This window comes from Chiloscyllium punctatum, chromosome 5 (genome assembly GCF_047496795.1).
Source record: "Chiloscyllium punctatum isolate Juve2018m chromosome 5, sChiPun1.3, whole genome shotgun sequence".
In the NCBI taxonomy this organism is placed as follows: domain Eukaryota; kingdom Metazoa; phylum Chordata; class Chondrichthyes; order Orectolobiformes; family Hemiscylliidae; genus Chiloscyllium; species Chiloscyllium punctatum.
The window spans coordinates 74,008,082-74,030,855 of record NC_092743.1 but is presented as its reverse complement, the minus strand read 5'-3'; the positions used below and the strand labels follow the sequence as shown (position 1 = coordinate 74,030,855).

The window sequence follows — 22,774 nt, the reverse complement described above, 5'->3', positions numbered from 1 at the left end:
CCTAAGATACACTACCCTGAAGGAGGCTTTTAGTGAAGCCAGATAGAATGAAATAAATTGTCAGATACTGCACTGCAACATTCTATCTTTGTAAATGTTCACTGCTCCATCAAGCAGTGTTATTTCCCATTAACACTGTCTAATTTTGTATAACTTATGATGGAGCATTTATTATTATGTGAATTAATTGTGTCATGTCAACACACAGTATATCTAAATCTAAAACAGAATTCCTAGCTTCAGCCACTCTTTCTGGTACTCCATAAAAGATCAATAGAATAACTTAGAAATAATCCTTCTATAATGTGCATATTTATAAAACTTTCAACAATGTCCTTTTCCTCCATTATATAATTTATAACAAAGTGCTTTGAAATATTCATTATTTGAGAACTGCAGACAGACATTGAGAAATCCTTGAGCTCTTTTATTGTAAATATCTAATGTACTATTTGCATTAATTAGTAAAGCTTTAGATTAAAATTACACATTCAAATTATTCACGTGGATTTGTTCACATTGATCATTTTTCAGAATCAAGAACATCAGTAGGGCCTCTTTGTGCATTCTTCCAGAATTTCTTTTCTATCCTTTGCAGTTGGCATGTCAGGGCTAATACCATTTCTTCGTCTTTGAATCATTATGTTGTTCTTCAAAAAGAAAAAAAAGCTTCAAATAAATTATTTCTGCAAAACCTGAGTCAAGGTTAACATTAACCGATAATGCAATAAAATTTATCGTGGTTTCCTTGGTCAGTGGTTACTGATGAGTTAAACAAAATCATAGTTCAGAAATTGAGGCTATTTGCACCAATATATTGCAAACTCTGCATCACCTTCAACAGAAGATCCAGGAAATGGTAGTGTTACAAGAAGGCTGAAGAATTTTCACTTATATTTACACTGAAGATGGGATGAATAATTTACCTCAAATTAGCAAATCCGGGCTGGGTTATGTAGTATCACATTGAGACGAGTCAACTTTCTGGCTTTTTTTCTTTCTCAAATATCTCAGAGTTTTCTGATAAAATCGACAGGTCAAATCTTTGATCATACTTACCCAGAACTTCCTACACGCTTTATACCTCAGAAAATACTCGGTACACATATCTTTGTTATAATTGTTTGCTTCTAAACACTTCCTGGAGGCATCTGTTTCCTTTAAATAAAAATGGACCATTTGTCACATCAGTTAACAAACATAGTTAAAATAGTTGGAGTTTAACAATACTCCTACCTCAAGACAAGGATTAATGTCTTCATCCCTTAATTTTCGTACATTTTTCGGCATTCTGAGTTGTGCTTTTCCAACACCTAACAATGAAAATTGTAATATTATCCAATCTTATGAACAATGTGACAGTTTCACCAGTCCTACTGAAATTGGTTAATTTTGTATAAAGTTTATAAAAACTTTATACAAAAGTACAACACACTTAAAAATACTTCAATTTTGCACCTGTATCAACCAGATCTGGCCTACATGTTGGGCCAGTAAACTAAAAGAAATCAAACTTAAGATTACTAAATGGACAGTTATTTAATTAGTGAACTATACAAAGTGGGTGGTATGGGAGACTGCTATTTCAGAACAGAGCATTGCATTTCCAAAAAAAATCACAAAGACACATGCATTAAAAAGGAATGAGAAAAAGAAATTAAAGGAAAATGCAAGAATACAAAGACAAAAGCACTGATGAGTGCAAAAGGCTTTGTCAACATTTCTTTGCAGCAATATTCAAAATTATAAGTTATACTCTACTCAACAAAATATACCATGCTAAGAAAACTTAACATTAATGGATTGACTTTATTAATTTTATTTTAAAATGAAATCCTTCCCTTTACCATAGACATATGAAATAAAATATCCAAATTACAGAATTACTTTTGAAAATGGGTAGGATTGGTGTGAGAGTAGTCCAGTGTCTTGATCTATGTGATTCAAATGGGGGTTAACAGCATGACATTTTGCACACAATTACATGCATTTAATTTTTCAAAATAACTCAGAGCCATGTGAGAGAGACAACTGAAAGTTTGTTCAGAGATGTTGGGTTTTATGGTGAGTCTCAAGTGGAACGTGGAGCAAAGTAGTTTAGGAAAAGAATTTCACAATAATGGCACAGCTGCCAGTGTGGGAGATGGAGGTACGCAATAAGAATCTGACTGGAAAATTGAAAAGGCAGATGGAAGGTACACATATAGGTTAGGAGATAAAAAATTATGATCAGTATAACTATAATGTGGTTTAAATATATAATCCCTACAGTGTGAAAACAGGCCAGTTGGCCCAACAAGTCCATACTGATCCTCCAAAGAGTAACCCACCCAGACCCATTCCCCTACCCTATAATTTTATATTTATCCCTGACTACTTGTACCTAACCTACACATCCCTGAACACAATGGGCAATTTAGCATGGCCAATTCCTGCACATCTTTGGACTGTGGGAGGAAACCACAGCATCCAGAGGAAACCCATGCAGACACGGTGAGATAGTGCAAACTCCACATAAACAGTCTCGCAACACTGGAATTGAATCTGGGTCCCTGGCACTGTGAGGCAGCAGTGCTAACCACTGAGCCACCCTGGCAACATCTTTGTAAATATGTAGCTGAAGGTTTTAAATTGGAGGCACTGGAAACCAGTAGAGGCCAGCAAGGAAAACAAAGATGGGTGAGTTGTACTTATTCCATATTACCACAAGTTGAATTGTTTGTTAATAAATGAAATATTAACCCAGTCACATGAAAACATGTTTTTCTAACTTTATGTCTGTTTGTGTATGCCCAAACAGGGAAGATGAGGAAATTATGGTTGACCAGGAAAAAGAATGTAAAGTGGTAAAGTGCAGTGGGAAATCAGAGGATTGGGGAGCTCACAAAGACCAACAGAGGGCAACTAAAAATAAAGGAGGGAGAAGGTTAAATATAAGGGTAAGCTAGCCAGTAATATAAAGGACGACTGTAAGGGTTTCTTTAAATACATAAAAAGGGACAAGAGAGGCATAAGTGGACATTGGACAGCTGGAAAATGATGCTGGAGTGATAACAGTGGTGAACAAGGAAACAGCTGAGGAACTGACTAATTACTTTGCGTCAGTCTTCATGGTTGAAGACATGAGTAATATCCCAAAAATTCAAGAGTCGGGGTTAGAGCTGAGTTTGGTGGCCATCGCCAAGGAGAAGGAGCCATCACCTGGACCAGATGGACTACACCCGAGAGTTCTGAAGGAGATAACTGAAGAGATAGTGGTGGCAGCTAGCATTAGATCTTTCATGAATCCCTAGAGTCAGGGAGGATCCCAGAGGACTGGAAATTTGCTAACACATTTTAAAAAGACAAAAGACAAAACATTATAGGCTGATTAGCCTAACCTCATCATGGATAGGATTTTGGAGTCCATTGCAAGGGAAGAGATTTCTGAATACATAGAACTTTGAATGTTACAGCGCAGTATAGGCCCTTTGGCCTTCAATGTTGCACAGACTTGTGAAATTAATTTGATGCCATCTAGTCTACACTAATCCATTATTATCCAAATGTATGTCCAATGCCCATTTAAATGCCCTTAACGTCGGCGAGTTTATTACTGTTGCAGGCAGGCCATTCCATGGCCCTACTATTCTCTGAGTAAAGAAACCACCCCTGATATCTGTCCTAAATCTATCACCACTCAACTTAAAGCTCTGTCCCCCTCATGTTAGCCTTCACCATCTGAGGAAAAAGGCTCTCACTGTCCACCTTATCGAACCCTCTGATTATCCTGTATGTCTCAATTAAATCACCTCTCAAGGTTCTTCTCTCCAACAAGAACAGCCTCAGTTCCCTCAGACCTTCCCACTGCTGTCTTTGATTGGCCCTAATCTTACTCTGGTCATTTTTCCGTTCCTGATATACCTGCAGAAGGCCTTAGGGTTTTTCTTGATCCTATCCGCCAACAACATCTCATGTCCCCTCCTGGCTCTTCTTAGCCCTCTCTTTAGATCTTTTCTGGCTAACGTATAACTCTCAAGCCCCCTAACTAATCCTTCATGCCTTATCCTCACATAAACCAGCTCTTGACAAGAGTTTCAACTTCTTTAGTAAACCATGGATCCCTCTCACGACAACTACCTCCCTGCATGATAAGTATATACTTATCAAGGACCTGTTGTAGCTGTTCCTTGAACAAGCTCCAAATTTCAAAATGTGTCTATCCCCTGTAGTTTCCTTCCAAAAATGCTTGGAAGTATATGGTAAAATAGGGCAAAGTCAGCATGATTTCATCAAACAGAGGTCATGCCTGACAAATCTGTTAGAATTATTTGAGGAAGTAACAATGACTGCCAGACTACTCAGACCTCTTGGCATCACAGTAGCCCACCAACACATCAAAACAGCAGATAATGAACTTGAAAGACCCTGTACAGACAACAAGCAAAACTAATGTCACTTACAAAATACCGTGCAAGAACTGTAACAAACATTACATTGGACAAACAGGCAGAAAACTAGCCAACACGGTACATGAACACCAACTAGCCACAAAACGACACGACCCTCTCTCATTAGTATCCTTACATACAGATAAGGAAGGACACCACTTCAACTAGGACAACACATCCATCCAAAGACAAGCAAACAGAGATAGACAGAGAATTCGGAGAAGCATGGCATCGCAACCGGAACTCTATCAACAAACACATTGACTTGCAGCCCATTTACACCCCTGAGAAAAAGAACAGGAAATGATGTCACCATAGGAAATGACAACACAAACCCAAAGAAACCCAAACATATAAACAGAAAGCAGGAATCATCAGCAGTGCTTCATCCAGAGGCTCACTGAAGATGTTTCCTAATATGGTGACGAAATGCCTGAAAATGAACCAGCTCAGCGACCAAACCTACATCCAGAAGTAACAAAAAAATTATACCAAGAAGAGCCAATGGATGTCATCTACCTGAACTTCAAGAAGGCCTTTGACAAGGTGCCACACAGGAGGCTGCTGAGTAAGATAAGGGCCTATGGCAACAAGGTGTTCGCATTGATGGAAGATTCGCTATCTGGCAGAAAGCAGAGAGTGGGGATAAAAGAGTCTTTTTCAGGATGGCAGCTGGTGATAAGTGGTGTTCCACAAGGGTCAGTTTTGGGACACATAACTTTTCCCTTTATACGTTAATGACGTAGATGAAGGAACTGAGGTCATTTTGGCTAAATTTGTCATTGAAACAAAGAAGTAGAGGGAGAAATAGAATTGAGGAGATGGGGAGGCTGCAGAGGGATTTGGACAGGTTAGGAGAATGGGCAAAGAAGTGGCAGATGGAGTACAACTTGGGAAAGTGTGAGGTCATACACTTTGGTAAAAAGAATAGAAGCACGGAATATTTTCTAAATAGGGAGAAAATGCTAAAGTCTGAAGTGCAAAGAGTTCTAGTCCAGGATTCTCTCAAGGTAAATTTGCAGGTGTGTCAGTAGTTAGGAAGGCAAATGAAATGTTGGCTTGATCATAAAAGCAGGTATGCACTTCTCAGGGTCTGGTCAAGCCATATTTGGACTATCGCGTGCAGTTTTGGCCCTCATCTTCCAGGAAGGATATAGTAGCCCAGGAGCGCATTCTGAAGATGTTCACGGGAACGGCCCCAGGAATGAAAAGCTTAACATATGAGGAACCTTTGAGACTCTGGGTCCACACTCAATGGAGTTTAGAAGGATGAGGGGATATATAATTGAAACTTACAGAATACTGAATGGCCTGGACACAGTGGATGTTGGGATGTTGTTTCCATTGGTAGGAGAGACTAAGACCCGAGGGCACAGCCTAAGACTAAAGGGAAGACCTTTTAGAATAGAGATGTGGGAAAATGTCTTCAGCCAGAGTGGTGAATCTATGGAATTCACTGTCTCAGAAGGCTTTGGAGGCCAGGTCACTGAGTATCTTTAAGATAGAGACAGGTAGGTCCTTGATTGTCAAGAGGATCAAGGGTTACAGGAAGAAAGTGGGAGAATTGGTTTGAGAAACTTATCAGCCATGATTTAATGGCAAAACATACTCCATGGGCTAAACAGCCTCACTTCTGCTTCTGTGTTACGGTCTTAATTCAGCCACTGCCATGCTATTAGTAACCTAGGAAGTCCATTCTGATGAGCAATACAAAGTCTTTCATAAACAACACAAGCAGACATCCAGGCAAATGCATTATTCTATCTGGCACAGACTATTTACTCCACTCCAACACCCAATTAAATGTGACCTCCAGGACAAAGGTTCTATGATATCACATCCAGCCCCAAAACTAGTTAATTGACTCTGGCCTATTTCATATCCTTATACCATGTTAATAGCAACACTAAAAAATAAATCAGAACTTTTCAGCAGATCACTGACCTGAAACATGAACTCTCTTTATTCCCAATCTGCAGGCGCTACCAGACTTGGTGAAAATTTTCTATTTTTATTTGAATTCCAGAATATTTGATGTTGGATTCATTTTTGACCTGGTTTTTTTGTTTTTCACAGAAGTGGAAACAGCCTGAACGGTTTAGCTGCTGTGGCTGTGCAACTGCATAATGACACGACTATGTTTTTACAGTAATTTATGAGCTAGCAGACTTTATATGATTGAGGACATGAAAGCTGCATTACAAGTGCAAACTTGTTTTTTCCTGTTCTTTTGTTTAACCCCAACCTCCATCATATCAACTCCTCTTCTTTCTGTGACCTAAACTCTCACTGTGTGTGCCTCTGAAGTTTCTAGTATACCTACATTTAGCTCATTGGACTCATGTCCAATTTACTCCCTCTGTGTTTTCTGCCAAACCCTTACGTCTCTTCCATTTTCTTGCATACATCTTCATTCAATTTTCACACTTTCAATTTCCCTGGGTGAGATTGTGAATGATTACTTTACATCAGTGTTCACTGAAGAGAGGAAAATGATGATTAGAGATAGAAGTTTGATTAGTCAGGATTACGTTGACACAAGTAGGGAAGATGTGTTGAGTAGGCTAGAGGTTATTAAGGTGGACAAATCCCCAGGACCGGATGGGATCTATCCCAGGTTGCTGAGGGAGGCGAGAGAGGAAATAGCTGGGCCCTGACAGATATCTTTGTGACATCCTTAAATACAAGTGAGGTGCCGGAGGACTGCAAGGTTGCTCATGTTCTCCCCCGTACAAGAAGGGTAGTAGGGATATTCCAGACAACTACAGACCAGTGAGCCTGACGTCAGTGGTGGGGAAGTTGCTGGAGAAGGTACTGAGGGATAGGAGCTATTTATATTTAGAAAAGAATAGGCTTATCAGTGATAGGCAACATGGTTTTGTGTGGGGGAGATCGTGCCTTACCAACTTAATAGAGTTCTTCGAGGAAGTGACCAAGTTGATAGATGAAGGAAGGGCTATTGATGTCATATACATGGACTTTAGTAAGGCTTTTGATAAGATCCCCATGATAGACTAACGGAGAAAATGAAGTCACAGTGTGCAGGGTGTTCCAGCTGGGTGGATAAAGAATTGGTTGAGCAACAGGAGACACAGAGCAGTATTTGAAGGGAATTTCCTCGAAATGGAGAAAGATGACCAGTGGAATTCCACAGGAGTCAGTGTTGGGGCCACTGTTGTTTGTAATGTACATAAATGATCTGGAAGAGGGCACTGTTGGTATGATCAGCAGGTTTGCAGATGACACAAAGATTGGTGGAGTAGCAGAAAGCATAAGGGACTGTCAGAGAATACAGGGTGATATAGATAGACTGGAGAAGTAGCAGATGGAGTTTTGTCCAGGCAAACATGAGGCAATGCATTTTGGGAAGTATAATTCTACAGCAAATTATACAATGAACTGAAGAGCCTTGGGAAAAGTTGATGGGCAGAGAGATCTGGGAGTGCATTATTGTACCCTGAAGGTGGCTGCACAGGTGGATAGAGTGGTCAAGAACACACATCGTATGCTTGCCTTCGTTGGATGGGGTATTGAGTATAAGAACTGGCAAGTCATGTTAAAATTGTACGAGATATTGGTTCAGCCACATTTAGAATACTGTGTACAGTTCTGGTCGCCACATTACCAAACGGATGTGGACACTTTGGAGAGGGTGCAGAGAAGGTTTACAAGGATGTTGCCTGGTATGGAATGTGTTAACTATGAAGAGAGGTTGAGTAGGTTAGGTTTATTTTCATTAGAAAAAAGGAGATCGAGGGGAGAACCTGATTGAGGTTTACAAATTCTTGAAGGATATAGACAGGGTGGATAGAGACAAGCTTTTTCCTAGGGTGAAGGATTCAATAATGAGAGGTCGCGCTTTCAAGGTGAGAGGTGGCAACTTTAAGGGGAGGGGGGTACACACAACAAGTTCTTCACACAGAGGGTGGAGGGCATTCAGAACACATTGGCAGGAGAGGTGGTAGAGACAGGCACTGGAGATTTATTTAAGATGCATCTGAACAGATGCATGAGTAGGTGGGGAGCACAGGGATACACATGCTTAGGAATTGACTGACAGGTTTAGACAGTACATTTGGATCAGCTCATGCTTTGAGGGCCAAAGGGCCTGTTCCTCGGCTGTAAATTTTCTTTGTTCTTAAACCACCCTGGAGGTCCCCCCTCCTATTTTGTAAAACTTCAAATTACTTTCCATTGTCTCTCCTTCGATTGCTCGAATCTCCCTTCTCAATCTCAATCTCAGTCTCAGTCTCAGTCTCAGTCTCAGTCTCAGTCTCAGTCTCAGTCTCAGTCTCACTGATTCCCGTGCCACTAGCCCTCTTTTCACTCTTGCCCTCTGAAGAAACCCCTTGCTCCTGTATCCAGTCCACACTTTCTGAATCCATTCTTCGGATTTATTTTTTCTCTACTCACCTCCTGCCCCGTACCGCGATCCGCTCTCGCCTCCCAACACCCTCTCTTACAAATCCTCCTTCTCCACTCCCCACCTTCCTGTACTCACCTCCTTCCTTTCTGCCCCAATCTACAACTTTGTTGTACACTCTTCTTTCCCGTCTTCCTGCCCCTTTCTTACCCTTTTCCCGGTCTTCCTTTCCCTTATCCTGCCGCCTTCTCACTTCATCCTCTCACCTTCACCATCAGGACACACCAACAAACAACGTCACAAGCAGGCGCGCGCACTATAAAATGAGTGGAACCTAACTTGATGACGGAAACCTGGGGTTGACATTGATAGATAGCTAGACGAACCTATAGATCCAGGGAATGTCCGCCTAGTCCCCACCCACTTCCCGCTTGACCCAATAGAGTGGAGTGGAGGGGGCGGGATGTCCGCCATCAAGTTAGGTAGAGGCGCAGCGCGTATACAATGGCCGCTGGAAGGAGGCTAAAGCAAACAATTTTTAGGCCCGCGGTGAAACAAAAATATGAGAAAAAAATTTTTAAAAATTCGAATAATTGTTTAAAGCCGGAAAAAAATGCGGAAAAGTGATGTTGAATGTCCCATGGTAAGTTTCAGTTAAATTTTGCCAGGTGTTGTCCCCTTTTTGAAATAGTTTATCAGAGTTATTTAAATCATGTTGTGAGAGAGGGGCTTAAAAAAAAGTTGTGCCCCCGTTTGTACCTCAGAGTCTGAGAGAAACGGAGAGAAACGGTAGCAGAAAAAAGAGGAAACAACTTCTTCAAAACCGATCCCAACTCATCGTCAAGGTTGAGGATAGATCACCTCACTGCTGCCTTATAGGATTGGGGAGTTAATCACTTTAATCACTTTCTTACTTGAGCTCAGTTTTGGATTTGTTTTTTTTGTGTATATGTTGTTTTATGTTTTAACGACGGTGTTGAAGAGTGAAAGAGAAACTTGGAGCAACTTCTTCTGTGCAAGCTACAACGAGATCAGAAAGAATTTAAAAAGATTTTTAATTAACTTTTTTTTCACAGAACGTTCCACGTTAAAAGCACTCTTGTTCCCCCACCCCGAAATTTGTTTTTGTTTCGGATATGTTTTGGCAGAAACAGAAACAAACAAACAACAAAAATCAGATGCTCCAAAACTAATTTTAACCACGTTTTCAGATCCGGCCGTTTTTAAAGAGGGTCGAATGTTAAATGAAAAATAATGAAACTTAAATCTCTCTTTGATTTTTGGATGATTGGGTGAAGTGAATAACTTTTCACAAACATGCAGTTCTGGTATTGAGGAGGGGGAGGGTAGACAAGCAGTTGGAGGAATTGGATATTACTTTTTGTTTTTAATCATTAAGACGTATTTAAAGGTTATCAAAAAAGACGGAAAAATTACAAATTATTTTGTTTTCTCTTGTTATTCTGTGGTTTTAACGAGTTCCCAGTGATAACTCGAATATAGATCGCTTAAACGTTTAGTGGAGTGTTAATATAAACAAGACTTGTGAAATGATGTGTAAGCATTGCAGGCAGCTACTTTAAATAACCTCTACTTCTTTGTAGAGAAAAATGCAAAGAATATTTCGTTTAAACCGATAATGCATAGCTTCGATTTCGCACAACTGTTTTAAATGGAAGATTACATTTCAGAATACAATGACACTTCTTTCCCGCTACTTAATTGCTGTATATCTTAAAATCATTTTTTAATCATAAGAGCAAGGATTAACTTTGAGAATATTCGACAGAAAAGCATTAGAAATGATTCTTGAAAATATCCAGACGTCAATAGATTAGCACGTTTTCAAATCAGTCTGATTGATTAGTCCTTCCTCGTGAAAAGATGCAATGTTTATTGTGTAAAATCAGAACTTTTCCTACTTTTTTTTGTTTCGAAATCGCTGACGCAAATGTGTTTTTGCTGGAGTTTTGAAGACATGCGGCACTTCTAACATGTTAAACGGAGGTGTCTGTCAGTATAAGAAAAGGCTTATTAATGAAGGTGACTGAAGCTGAAAAAGCAAATACTTGTTTCAGAGCAGCATTTTTAACACTGCTATCGAAACAACTTTGTTGGTTGTCTGGTTGCATTGTGATTAATATTTTAATTAGTTCTATGGACGTACAGTACGTCAGCATCATAGGAAAGCTGTTCTTGCTGTTGCTGTTCCTTGCGTAGTCATTGATATAGTAACATGCAGGATGGACTTTGAAAACTTTCAAATTAATATTAAGTGCACCTTGGGCTTTTGGATTGTTTGTCGATGTATAACTGTGGAACGGAGCGATGTTAACGCAGTATTATTTAGTATCATCTTGACAAGTGTATGTTTTAAAAACTGTTGTTACGCGAATAAAGACTAATAATGAGTTCTGCCTTAAAGTTGCAGTAAGGGCAGGTTATTGACCAAGAAACTTCAATACTGTTAAATGAAGTTGTGCACTTTGCCGGGATGAATGAGGAAGGAACCTACTGCTTGGAAAACAAGTCTAGTGGGTTGGAGTGTGATTCTTGGATACAGATTAGCAAATCATTAAAAGTAACAAATCAAGTTACCAAACTCCAAGGTGTAAATAAAGCCCTGAGATTCATTTCTAGAGGTATAGAATTCAAAAACAGATGCTAGGTTGGACTGTACTTTTGGCATTTCTTGATTCCACATTTCAAATGATATGTAGCTGCACTGGAGGAAGTGTGAAATAAACTACAAGGATAAGGCTGGAATGTGAACTGAGAAGTTCTAACTACCAGGTTTAAAAGAAATGAAGTGACCAATTGAGTTATTTAAAATATGAAAGGACTTGAAAGGATACATGTAGAGAAAATGTTTCCACTGGAAAATCAAAAACTGTTGCAAGTATTAGATTGTCACTTATAAATATGGTAGGAAATATGGGAGATATTTGGAGGTTGAGAATTTGGAACATGCCACCACATGGAGTAGATGAGGTAAATAGCAAAGAAGTGTTTCAATTTCATAAGTACATAAGGGGAGAAGGAGGACTGTTGATAAAATGAAATAAAATAAGTTAAGAACACGTTCATATGATGCCATATTAGTATAATGGCAGGATAAATGTATTTGACTAAATGACTTGTTTCTGTGCTGTAAAGTTTGTAATTCTTTGTATCTCATGAAGTGCATAGGAAACATTGGAACAGATGCACTGAGCATAACATTTTGTATATAGATGAGGTAGAATTTGCTGTGTTTATCATATGGCATAATGCTTTTAAACATTGTCTTCTATACTGATAAAGATTTAATCAGCTTGTATTTCAGTTTAACCAAGAATGTTAGTGAGACTAAAGATATTGACATTATGCTTTAGTTACATTTCATTATTAAATCTACACTCAACCATCTGGGAAGTGTTCTAACCATGTTTGAAAAAACTGTGAACACTGAACTGAAATAAAGTGTATTTCTAAAATTGTATGGAATGAGATTTTTAAGCTTGTTTGCCTTAGAAGTTTTAAGAAAGCTATGTTAACTTTGTGTGAAATTAAAGTTCATGAGATTAAATACTAGTTTTCTAGAAAGAGATCATGAAGTATTTATAAGGGTAATGTCTTGTTTTCCAACTTTATGGGAAATGCTGCATTGATCTTGCTTATACAAAGTTTTGGGGAGGTTCTTTATAAATGGATGAAACTAAATTTAAAGTACAAAACAAAACCTACTTCCAAGTTTAATGCTTTCAGGAATAGATATTGTTTCTTTGTAGCTTCTTGTTCCAAACTGAATAGTTTTGGCTCATACTTTAACTGTGTGTAATATTTACTGACATCTAAATTGTTAAAGCAGACTTAAAGTGATTCTCAGAAAAGAACATCATCTGGAATTTTTTTATAATTTAAAATTATATCTGTAAAGTCTTACTATAGAAATGTAACTGCAATTATTTAAAATGCGAATATGTATTTCAGAAATCTATTGCTTTCGTAAGACATTTAAACTGTAAAAAAATTCAATTGTGCTTGAAATGTATTTTCATTTATTAGGTGCACATTTTCTAGGCTTGTGAATTGCTGGGGACATTATACAAATCCTCACAGTAACACAAATAATTTCTTACATCACTTTATAGCTTTAAGTGACTAGAGTATGAATGTAACCTGTTTGTCATCGGTTATTAGAAAATTTATGATTTTAATTAATGCTTCTATAATTACACTTTTAATAGATCAAAGCTTACACACTTGTCTGTACCAATATTTGTATTTGTAAAATTTCAGCAAAGTCTTAAATGTTAATCAGTTCTTTTCCAAGCCCAAATTCATTTCAAACTATTTTGACTAGCATTGATGTGATGTACAATTTGAAAATAGTCATTGAGAGACTGAAGAAATTACATATGTAATTTACGGCAACTAGATTAGATGTGAATACCTTTCATTTTCATTAGTGGAATCTATGAACATAATCAATCTAGAAATTCTGTCAGCTGGAAGATTACAATTTAATTGAATAAATTTACTGGGTTTAAAAATGGTGAACTAATTTTATTTAGTAGTTGCAAGATATAAAATATGAAACCCATAACACAACAGATATGTTACTTCTCAGAATAGTGATGTAGGTTTCTAAACACTAAGCTAACTTGCATCTATAAGAAACTCATTAGCAATTCAATCCACACTAGCAACTACATCAGAAAATCTTAAGGAATTCTTTGTATTCAGGCTTTTTGTTCCAAAGTTGCAAATTGTTACTTAATGTAATTTCTTTTTACTTTTTTATGCTGTAGAATTCTTTGTTGAGCTTTCATTTTCTGTTTTTATGCGCTCATTATGACCGTGTCTAATACAAAAACAGGACCTTTATTAATCAGGGGCATATTTTCTGGAGAAAAACTTCCAAATTTAATTGTTTTAAACTTAATTGACTTTTCTCACAATCTTGATGCAGAAGAATGTAAAAGGCTACTTTTCTATTGACACTTCAGATTGCATGCTCCTATTATTTCAAGGCTGACAAATTGCTTCCTCTAAATTGAGTGAATGATTTAGTGTTTAATAGTATTTTATCAAGTGTACCGTGTACAAAATAACTTATCTAAAATTTTAAAATCATCATTTGTGGGCGGGACGGTGGCACAGTGGTTAGCACTGCTGCCTCACAGTGCCAGAGACCCAGGTTCAATTCCCACCTCAGGCGACTGACTGTGTGGATTTTGCACGTTCTCCCCGTGTCTGCGTGGGTTTCCTCCGGGTGCTCCGGTTTCCTCCCACAGTCCAAAGATGTGCAGGTCAGGTGAATTGGCTATGCTAAATTGCCCGTAGTGTTAGGTAAGGGGTAGATGTAGGGGTATGGGTGGGTTGCGCTTCGGCGGGTCGGTGTGGACTTGTTGGGCCAAAGGGCCTGTTTCCACACTGTAAGTAATCTAATCTAATCTAATCTTAAATGTCAGAAGTTATTGGATAATAAATCGGATGGTCAGACATTGTGGTTCACCATTATTGGTAAAATGTTTTTCAGCACTGCATTTTAGATTCTTTTAGATTCTTATTTTCTTTTAGATTCAAAGTTTCAGGGATAAGTCTTTCATTAGGTTGTAAGTTTGCTTGCTGAGCTGGCAAATTTGTTCTCCGATGTAACATCATCAGTGAGCCTCCAATGAAGCTCTCGTGTTCTGTCCTGCTTGCTATTTGTGTGTCTTGGTCTGTTGTGGTGGGTGACATCACTTCCAGTTCTTTTTCTGAGAGGGTTGGTAAAAAGGGTCCAAATCCTTGTTTGTTAATGGAATTTCTGGGTCGAATGCCGGGCCTCTCGGAATTCCCGTGAATGTCTTTGTTTAGCCTGTCCCAGGATGGATGTACTTGTTCTAGTCGAACTGTTGTCCCTCTTTGTCTATGCGTATGGATACCAGTGATAGTTGGTCATGTCGTTTGGTGGCCGGTTGGTGCTCATGTATCCTGGTGGCAAGTTTCCTGCCCGTCTGTCCAATGTTTATTGCAGTCCTTGCAGGGTATTTTGTACATAATGTCTGTTCTGGTACGGGGTCCTTTTAAATTCATCAGCAGCTGTTTCAGTGTGATGGTAGGTTTGTGGACTACCATGATGCCTTGGGGCCGGAGTAATCTGGTCGTCATCTCTGAGGTGTCTTTAATGTATGGTAAGGTGGCTAGAGTCTCTGGGCGTGTTGTATCGTTTTGTTTAAGTCTGTTGTGTAGGAATCAGCGGACTGAAGTTGTCGGGTACCCATTGTTTCTGAATATATTGTATAGGTGCTTTTCCTCTGCTTCGTATAGTCCTGGGTGCTGCAGTATGTTGTGGCCCTTTTAAATAATGTCCTGATGTAGCTGCATTTGTGGGTGCTGGGATGATTGCTCCTGTAGTTGAGTATCTGGTCAGTGTGTGTGGCTTTCCTGTAGACATTGGTCTGCAGCTCTCCATTGGCTTTTCATTCTACTGTGACATCTAGGAAGGAGAGTCAGTTGTTGTTCTCTTCCTATTTGTACTTTATACCAGTAAGGATGTTTTTTATGTTTGTGGGTTTCTTCTAATTTGTTGCAATTCGTGATGACAAAGGTGTCATCCACATAGCTGACCCAAGGCTTGTGGCTGGATTATGGGAAGAGCTCCTCATTCAAACCTTTGCATAACTGTCTCTGCTAAGAGTCCTGAGTTCATGAGTCCTTCCTATGATCCAGTCCAAGCTCTGGTCTGTTATATGGATGACACCATTGTAATCACGAAGTGCAACAAATTAGAACAAAAGCACAAACACATAAACAACATCCTTAGAACATGGAACTTAAGAGTGCAGTACGGTCCCTTTGGCCCTCGATGGTACCACAGCTTGGCGCAACAATCTGAAGCCCCATCTAACCTACACTATTCCATTCACGTCCATATGCCTATTCACTATCCATTTAAGTGTGAATCTACTATTGTTGCAGGCAGTACATTCCATGCCCCTACTACTACTAATGAGTAAAGAAACTACCTCTGACATCTGTCCTATATCTATCACCCCTCAATTTTAAAGCTATGTCCCCTCTTACGAGCCATTGCCATCCGAGGAAAAAGGCTCTGACTGTCCAACCTATCTAACTCTCTAATTATCTTGTGTCTCAATTTAGTCACGTATAGAACATAGAAAATCCTTACTGATATAAAGTTCACCAAAGAGGAAGAGAACAACAACAGACTCCTCTTCCCATATGTCACAGTAGAACGAAAAGCCAATGGAAAGCTACACATCAGCATCTACAGGAAAGCCACACACGTTGCTCCTGTCGTTGAGTATCTGGTCAATCGTCCCAATCAGCCCACAAATGCAGCTACATCAGGACATTATTTAAACAGGCCACAATATGCTGCTGCACCCAGGAACTACACGAAGCAAAGGAAAAGCACCTAGACAATGTATTGAGAAACAACGGGTACCCAATAACCTTAGTCTGCTGATTCCTACACAACAGACTTACACAAGACGATGCAACATGCCCAGAGACTCTAGCTATCCTGCCATACATTAAAGACATCTCGGAGATGACGACCAAACTACTCCGGCCCCTAGGCATCATGGTAGTCCACAAACCTACCTTCACACTGAGCTCCTGATGAACTTAAAGGACGCCATACCAACAATAAGCAAAACAGACATCATATACAAAATACCCTGCAGGGATCGCAACAAACATTACATTGTACAGATGGAGCAGGAAACTAGCCACCAAGATACATTAGCACCAACTAGCCACCAAAAGATATGATCATCTATCACTATGCATGCATACAGATGAAGAGGGGCACCAGTTTGACTGGGGCAGTACATTCACCCTGGGACAGGCTAAACAAAGGCATGCACAGGAATTCCTAGAGGCCTGGCATTCAAACCAGAACTCTATTAATAAAGTATATTGATTTGGACACCATTGACCAACCTCTCAGAAAAAGAGATATCACCCATCACAACAGACCAAAACACGCAAATAGCAAGCGGCACGGTGGCACAGTGGTTAGCACTGCTGTCTCACAGCGCCTGAGACCCGGGTTCAATTCCCGCCTCAGGCGACTGACTGTGTGGAGTTTGCACGTTCTCCCCGTGTCTGCGTGGGTTTCCTCCGGGTGCTCCGGTTTCCTCCCACAGTCCAAAGATGTGCAGGTCAGGTGAATTGGCCATGCTAAATTGCCCGTAGTGTTAGGTAAGGGGTAGATGTAGATGTAGGGGTAGGGGTATGGGTGGGTTACGCTTCGGCGGGGCGGTGTGGACTTGTTGGGCCGAAGGGCCTGTTTCCACACTGTAAGTAATCTAATCTAATCTAAAACACTAGCACTTCATCGGAGGCTCACTGATGTTACCTAGCATGGTGACGAAACGTCTGAATAATTCTATTAGCTCAGCGAGCAAACTTACAACCTGATCCACAATGTGAGCTAGAAATCTCTAAAATTGCAAGTCTTTCATTCTCAAAAGATTTGAAGCACATTTTGAAATAATTTTAAAGAAAATTTTCCTTAGTATTTTTGTTATGTGTTTAGAATGTTGTGGTTAAATGTGACGAGTCCTTCAGAATATATTTGCAAAATATTTGTTTACTTCTGGTGACTTTTGTGCTGGAAATGATTGCATGCATTTGTCTTCTTGGAATACTCACTGCTGTATTAAATCACTTTAATAGGTATGATTTGTGTGTGGTTTAGAGAGCGTCTGTTTGTCAATCGATATGTTTTCCACATTTCATAGCAGCATTCATCAGAAGAGAAACCTCCCAAGAGTTGCAGTCATTGAGACATACAGCGCAGAAACAGACCCTTCGGTTCAACTCATCCAGGCCGACCAGATATCCAAATAAATCTAATCCCATTTGGCCCGTATCCCTCATCCCTTCCTATTCGTATATCCATCCTGATGAGTCTTACCAGCTTCAACTACTTCCTCTGGAAGCTCAGTACATACAGGCACCACTCTCTGCGTGGAAGCGTTCACCCCGAGGTCCCTTTTAAATCTTTTTCCCCCTTCCCTCATCTTAAACCTGTGCCCTTGTAGTTTAGTGAAATTCTAGATGAAAACATTGAGTGCGTAATTATATTGCTTTACATTGAATATGTTTTTACAAACATAATGATATAGTTGGAGTAACCTTGTTTCAAAAATTAAATTGGATTGTAATTTTTGATTTTTTTGTAATATTATTAGTGGATAATATATCTTGTTTTCACATACTAGTGATGAGTAGCCCACAAATTAACTAAGTTTTGATAACTTAATTGCAGCTTGCACTGTTCTTTTAAAGTTATCAAAATGTAGTATAGTTTTCATGGATTGTTTTGAATCTGATTTCCAGTCAGTACGTTTTTTAATTTTCCTGTTGTATTGATTTTTAAAAACTCCTTGTTGCGTTGGACGCACGTATAATAATTTATGGAAGTTCTGTAATGTAACCCAATCAATATTGATAAACCTGATGAATTTGATTTAGTTTACTTTTAGTTTAATTTTGTTTTTTTCTTTTTGTTTCAGTTTTATGTTTAAGTATCTGTTTGTTTCTTTTGGTTAAGCATCACAAACCAACTCAGCCAAAAAGTGTGGTGCTGATCAGGCAGCATCCAAGGAGCAGGAGAGTCGACATTTCGAGGTCGGCATGGACATGTTGGACTGAAGGATCCATTTCTGTGCTGTATATCTCGAATAACTCTTTGTCAGGAATTCATTCCTGATGTCCCATCTTAATCTAGTCCCACTTCCCAGCATCTAGCACATATCCCTTCAAACCCTTCCTATTCATATACCCATCTAAATGCCTTTTAAATGTTGCAATTGTACCAGCCTCCACCGCTTTCTGTGGCAGCTGATTCCATACACTCACCAGCCTCTGCATGGAAAAAGTTGCCCTTTTGGTCTCTTTTATATCTTTCCCCTCTCACCCTAAACCCTCTAGTTCTGAACTCTTGCACCACAGGGAAAATACCTTGTCCGTTTATCCTTGCCCTTCATGACTTTATAAACCTCTATAAGGTCACCCCTCAGCCTCTGACGCTCCAGGGAAAATAACCCCAATCTATTCAACTTCTCCCTATAGCTCAAATCCTCTAACTCTTACAAGGATGTTGCCAATTTTTCTGAACCCTTTGAAGTTTTACAATATCCTTCAAATAGAAAGGAGACCATAATTACACGCAATAATATTAAAGTGGCCTAACCAATATTCTGTATAGCTGCAACATGACCTCCCAACTCCTATACTTAATGCTCTGACCAATAAAGGAAAGCATAACAAATGCCTTCTTCACTATCCTATCTACCTGCGACTCTACTTTCAAGGAGCTATGAACCTGCACTCAAGGCCTCTTTGTTCAGCAGCACTCCCTAGGACCTTACCATTAAGTGTATAAGTACTGCAAAGATTTGCTTTCCCAAAATGCAACACCTCACATTTATTTAAATTAAACTCCATCTGCCACTCCCCAGCCATTTGGCCCATCTGATCAAGATCCCATTGTAATTTGATGGTAACCTTCATTATCCAATACACCTCAAATTTTGGTGTCATCTGCAAACTTACTAACAATACCTCCTATGTTCACATCCAAATCATTGATGTAAATGGTGAAAAGTAGTGGACCCAGCACCCAACCTTGTGGCACTCCACTGGTCACAGGCCTCCACTCTGAAAAACAACCCCCCACCACTACCCTCTGTCTTCTACCTTTTGAGCCAGTTCTCCCTGTATTCTGAGACCTAACCTTGCTAACTAGTTTCCCATGTGGAACCTTGTCGAACACCTTACTGAAGTCCATATAGATCACGTCCACCACTCTGCCCTCATCAGTCCTCTTTGTTACTTCTTCAAAAACTCAATCAAGTTTGTGAGACATGATTTCCTATGCACAAAGCCATGTTGACTATCTCTAATCAGTCCTTGCCTTTCCAAATACATTACATCCTGTCCTTCAGGATTCCCTCCAACAACTTGTCCACAACTGATGTCTGGCTCACTGGTCTATAGTTCCCTGGCTTGTCCTTACAACCTTTCTTAAATAGTGGTACCATGTTAGCTAACTCCAGTCTTCCAGTACCTCACCATTCAACGATACAAATATCTCGACAAGGGACCCAACAATCACTTCCCTAGCTTCCCACAGAGTTCTAGGGTACACCTGATCAGGTCCTGGAGACTTATCCACCTTTATGTATTTCAAGACATCCAACACTTCCTCCTCCTGTAATATGTACATTTTTCAAGATGTCGCCATCTAATTACCTACATTCTTCCATGTTCTTCTCCACAGTAAACACTGATGCAAAATACTCCTTTTAGTATCTTCCTCAATCTCCTGGAGGCCACAAAGGCCACCTTGCTGATTTTTCAGAGACTCTATTCGCTCCCAGGTATCCTTTTGTCCTAATGTTTTTTTTAGATTAGATTACTTACAGTGTGGAAACAGGCCCTTCGGCCCAACAAGTCCACACCGCCCCGCCGAAGCGCAACCCACCCATACCCCTACATCTACCCCTTACCTAACACTACGGGCAATTTAGCATGGCCAATTCACCTGACCTGCACATATTTGGACTGTGGGAGGAAACCCACGCAGACACGGGGAGAATGTGCAAACTCCACACCTTCAGTCGCCTGAGGCGGGAATTGAACCTGGGTCTCTGGCGCTGTGAGCAGCAGTGCTAACCACTGTGCCACCGTGCCGCCCACACCTTGTAAAAACTCTTTTGGATTCTCCTTAACCCTATTTGTCAAAGCTATCTCATGCCCCCCTTTTGCCCTCCTGATTTCCCTCTTAAAAGTATACTTCTGAGGATTCACTCAATCTCTTTTGCCTATACCTGATATATGCTTCTTTGTTTTTCTTAACCAAACCCTTAATTTCTCTAGTCATCCAGCATTCCCTACACCTACCAACCTTTCCTTTCACCCAAATAGGAATATACTGTCTCTGGACTCTCGTTATCTCATTTCTCAAGGCTTCCCATTTTCCAGTCATCCCTCTATCTGCCCCCAATCAGCTTTTGAAAGTTTTTTAGATTACATTAGATTCCCTACTGTGTGGAAACAGGCTCTTCGGCCCAACAAGTCCACACTGACCTTCCGGAGAGTGACCCACCCAGTCCCATTTCCCTCTGGCTAGTGCACCTAACACTATGGGCAATTTTTAGCATGGCCAATTCACCTGACTTTGCACATCTTTGGACCTGTGGGAGGAAACTGGAGCACCCGGAGGAAACCCACACAAACACTGGGAGAATGTGCAAACTCCACACACAGTCGCCTGAGGCTGGAATCAAACCTGGGACCCTGGTGCTGTGAGGCAGCACTGAGCCTAAGTTCTTGCCTATTACTATCAAAATTTGCCTTCCTCCAATTTAGAACTTCAACTTTTAGATCTGGTCTATCCTTTTCCATCACTATTTTAAAACTAATAGATTTATTGTCACTGGCCTCCAAAGTGCTCCCCCACTGACGCCTCGGTCACCTGCCCTGCCTTATTTCTCAAGAGTAGGTCAAGTTTTGCACCTTCTCCAGTACATACATCCACATACTGAATCAGAACATTTTCTTGAATGCACTTAACAAATTTCTCTCTATCTAAACCCTTTACACTATGACTGTCCCAATCTATGTCTGGAAAGTTAAAATCCTCTACCATAACCACCCTATTATTCTTACAGATGACTGAAATCTCCTTCCAAATTTGTTTCTCAATTTCACTATTAGGGGTGCTACAATACAATCCCAATACGGTGATCATTACTTTCTTATTTTTCAGTTCCACCTAAATACAGCTCAATCCAACCCTTATCAAAAACGACCCCCCCCCCCCCCCCCCCCCCCTAACCCTCTCATGCCTCCCTATCTATCCTTCCTATAGTATTTGTATCCTGGAACATTAAGCTGTCAGTCCTGTTCATTCCTGAGCCACATTTGTGTAATTGGTATGATATCCCAGTCCCATGTTCCTAACTTTCCCTGTTAAGCCTCTTGCATTAAAATAAATTCCGTTTAATTCATCAGTCATTCCTTGTTCTCCACTTTGTCCCTGACTGTTTGACTTGCTTTTTTTTCTCAACTGTACCAGTCTCAGATTGATTTCTTTCCTCACTATCTCCTTGTGACCCACTCCCCCTTACTGGTTTAAATCCTCCCGAGCAGCTCTCTTAGGTCTCCCTGCCAGTGTATTAGTCCCCTTCCAATTCGGGTGCAATTCATCTTTCTGGTACAGGTCACTTCTACCCCAGAAGAGATTCCAATGATCCAAAAATGTGAATCCTTCTCCCATACACCAGCTCCTCAGCCATGCATTCATCTGCTCTATCCTCCTATTCCTCCCCTCACTTGCTCGTAGCAGTGGGAGTAATCTACATATTACTACCCTTGAGGAGCTCCTTTTTGAATTCCTGCTAACGCATATATTCACTGTTCAGAATCTCATGCTTTTTCCCTTCCGATGTCATTGGTTTCAATATGTACTATGACCTCCTGTTGGACCCTCTCCCCTTTTGAGAACGCCCCTCTGAGGCATCCTTGATCCAGGCGAGACAACACACCGTTCTGATTTTTCGCTGCTAGCCACAGAAACATCTGTCTGTGTCTCTGACTAGAGAGTCCCCTAATTCAATTGATCAGTTGGAATCAACGTATCCCTTATTATGTTCAAGTCTGTTTTGATTTCAGAAACTTGGCTGTTTGTGCTACATTCCCCTGAAAATCCATTATCCTCTATACTTTCCAAAACACAATACTTGTTTGAAATGCGTGCCTACCTCTCTTACCTTACCTGGAGTTAACCCATCCATGTGACTGTATCTGCAGCTTCTCTCTGTTCCTATAACTGCCGTCCATCCCAATCCCTTTCTCTTGCAAATTCCCCATTACCTCTGTTGCTCCCACCGATCCATTCAATCTGATAGGATTTGCAACCAATGGCATTTATTGGAGATATAATCCTCAGTATCACACATACTCTCCCTAA

The 22,774-nt window shown here is 40.1% G+C and overlaps 2 protein-coding genes across 8 annotated transcripts in view; one reads left to right on the top strand and one right to left on the bottom strand.

The window, feature by feature from the left end:
• Positions 1-406: 406 nt before the first annotated feature.
• Positions 407-9,115, bottom strand: chchd7 (coiled-coil-helix-coiled-coil-helix domain containing 7). 3 transcript variants are annotated; one of them, XM_072570579.1, is made up of 5 exons: positions 9,004-9,110; positions 6,375-6,549; positions 1,237-1,313; positions 1,060-1,158; positions 407-650 (listed from the first exon to the last, which is right to left on the bottom strand). In XM_072570579.1, the coding sequence occupies exons 3-5, from the start codon at positions 1,288-1,290 to the stop codon at positions 546-548; spliced, it is 258 nt and encodes an 85-aa protein (XP_072426680.1). In that variant the 5' UTR covers positions 1,291-1,313; positions 6,375-6,549; positions 9,004-9,110; the 3' UTR covers positions 407-545. The 3 variants fall into 3 exon arrangements, with proteins under 3 accessions (XP_072426680.1, XP_072426679.1, XP_072426681.1); XM_072570578.1 differs by lacking the exon at positions 6,375-6,549 and having other exon boundaries at positions 9,004-9,115; XM_072570580.1 differs by lacking the exon at positions 6,375-6,549 and having other exon boundaries at positions 9,060-9,079.
• Positions 9,116-9,282: 167 nt separating this feature from the next.
• plag1 (pleiomorphic adenoma gene 1) overlaps positions 9,283-22,774 on the top strand; it is a 69,344-nt gene continuing 55,852 nt past the window's right edge. For 4 of the 5 annotated variants that reach the window (XM_072570575.1, XM_072570569.1, XM_072570565.1 and 1 more), the window contains exon 1: positions 9,283-9,436. In XM_072570575.1, coding sequence (XP_072426676.1) covers positions 9,420-9,436 — 17 coding nt within the window. In that variant the 5' untranslated portion in view covers positions 9,283-9,419. Of the gene's footprint in view, positions 9,437-9,564; positions 9,639-22,774 lie in introns of those variants that run through there. The other variant, XM_072570568.1, reaches the window with a different exon arrangement.

What these genes read in the sequence shown, in the direction of transcription:
- chchd7 (XM_072570578.1), bottom strand. Translation starts at nt 1,290, where the DNA reads ATGCCGAAAAATGTACGAAAATTAAGGGATGAAGACATTAATCCTTGT. An exon ending in ACATTAATCCTTGTCTTGAG is followed by an intron (nt 1,159 to 1,236) that starts GTAGGAGTATTG and finishes TTTTATTTAAAG; the next exon opens with GAAACAGATGCCTCCAGGAA. An exon ending in AAGCGTGTAGGAAGTTCTGG is followed by an intron (nt 651 to 1,059) that starts GTAAGTATGATC and finishes TTCTTTTTGAAG; the next exon opens with AACAACATAATGATTCAAAG.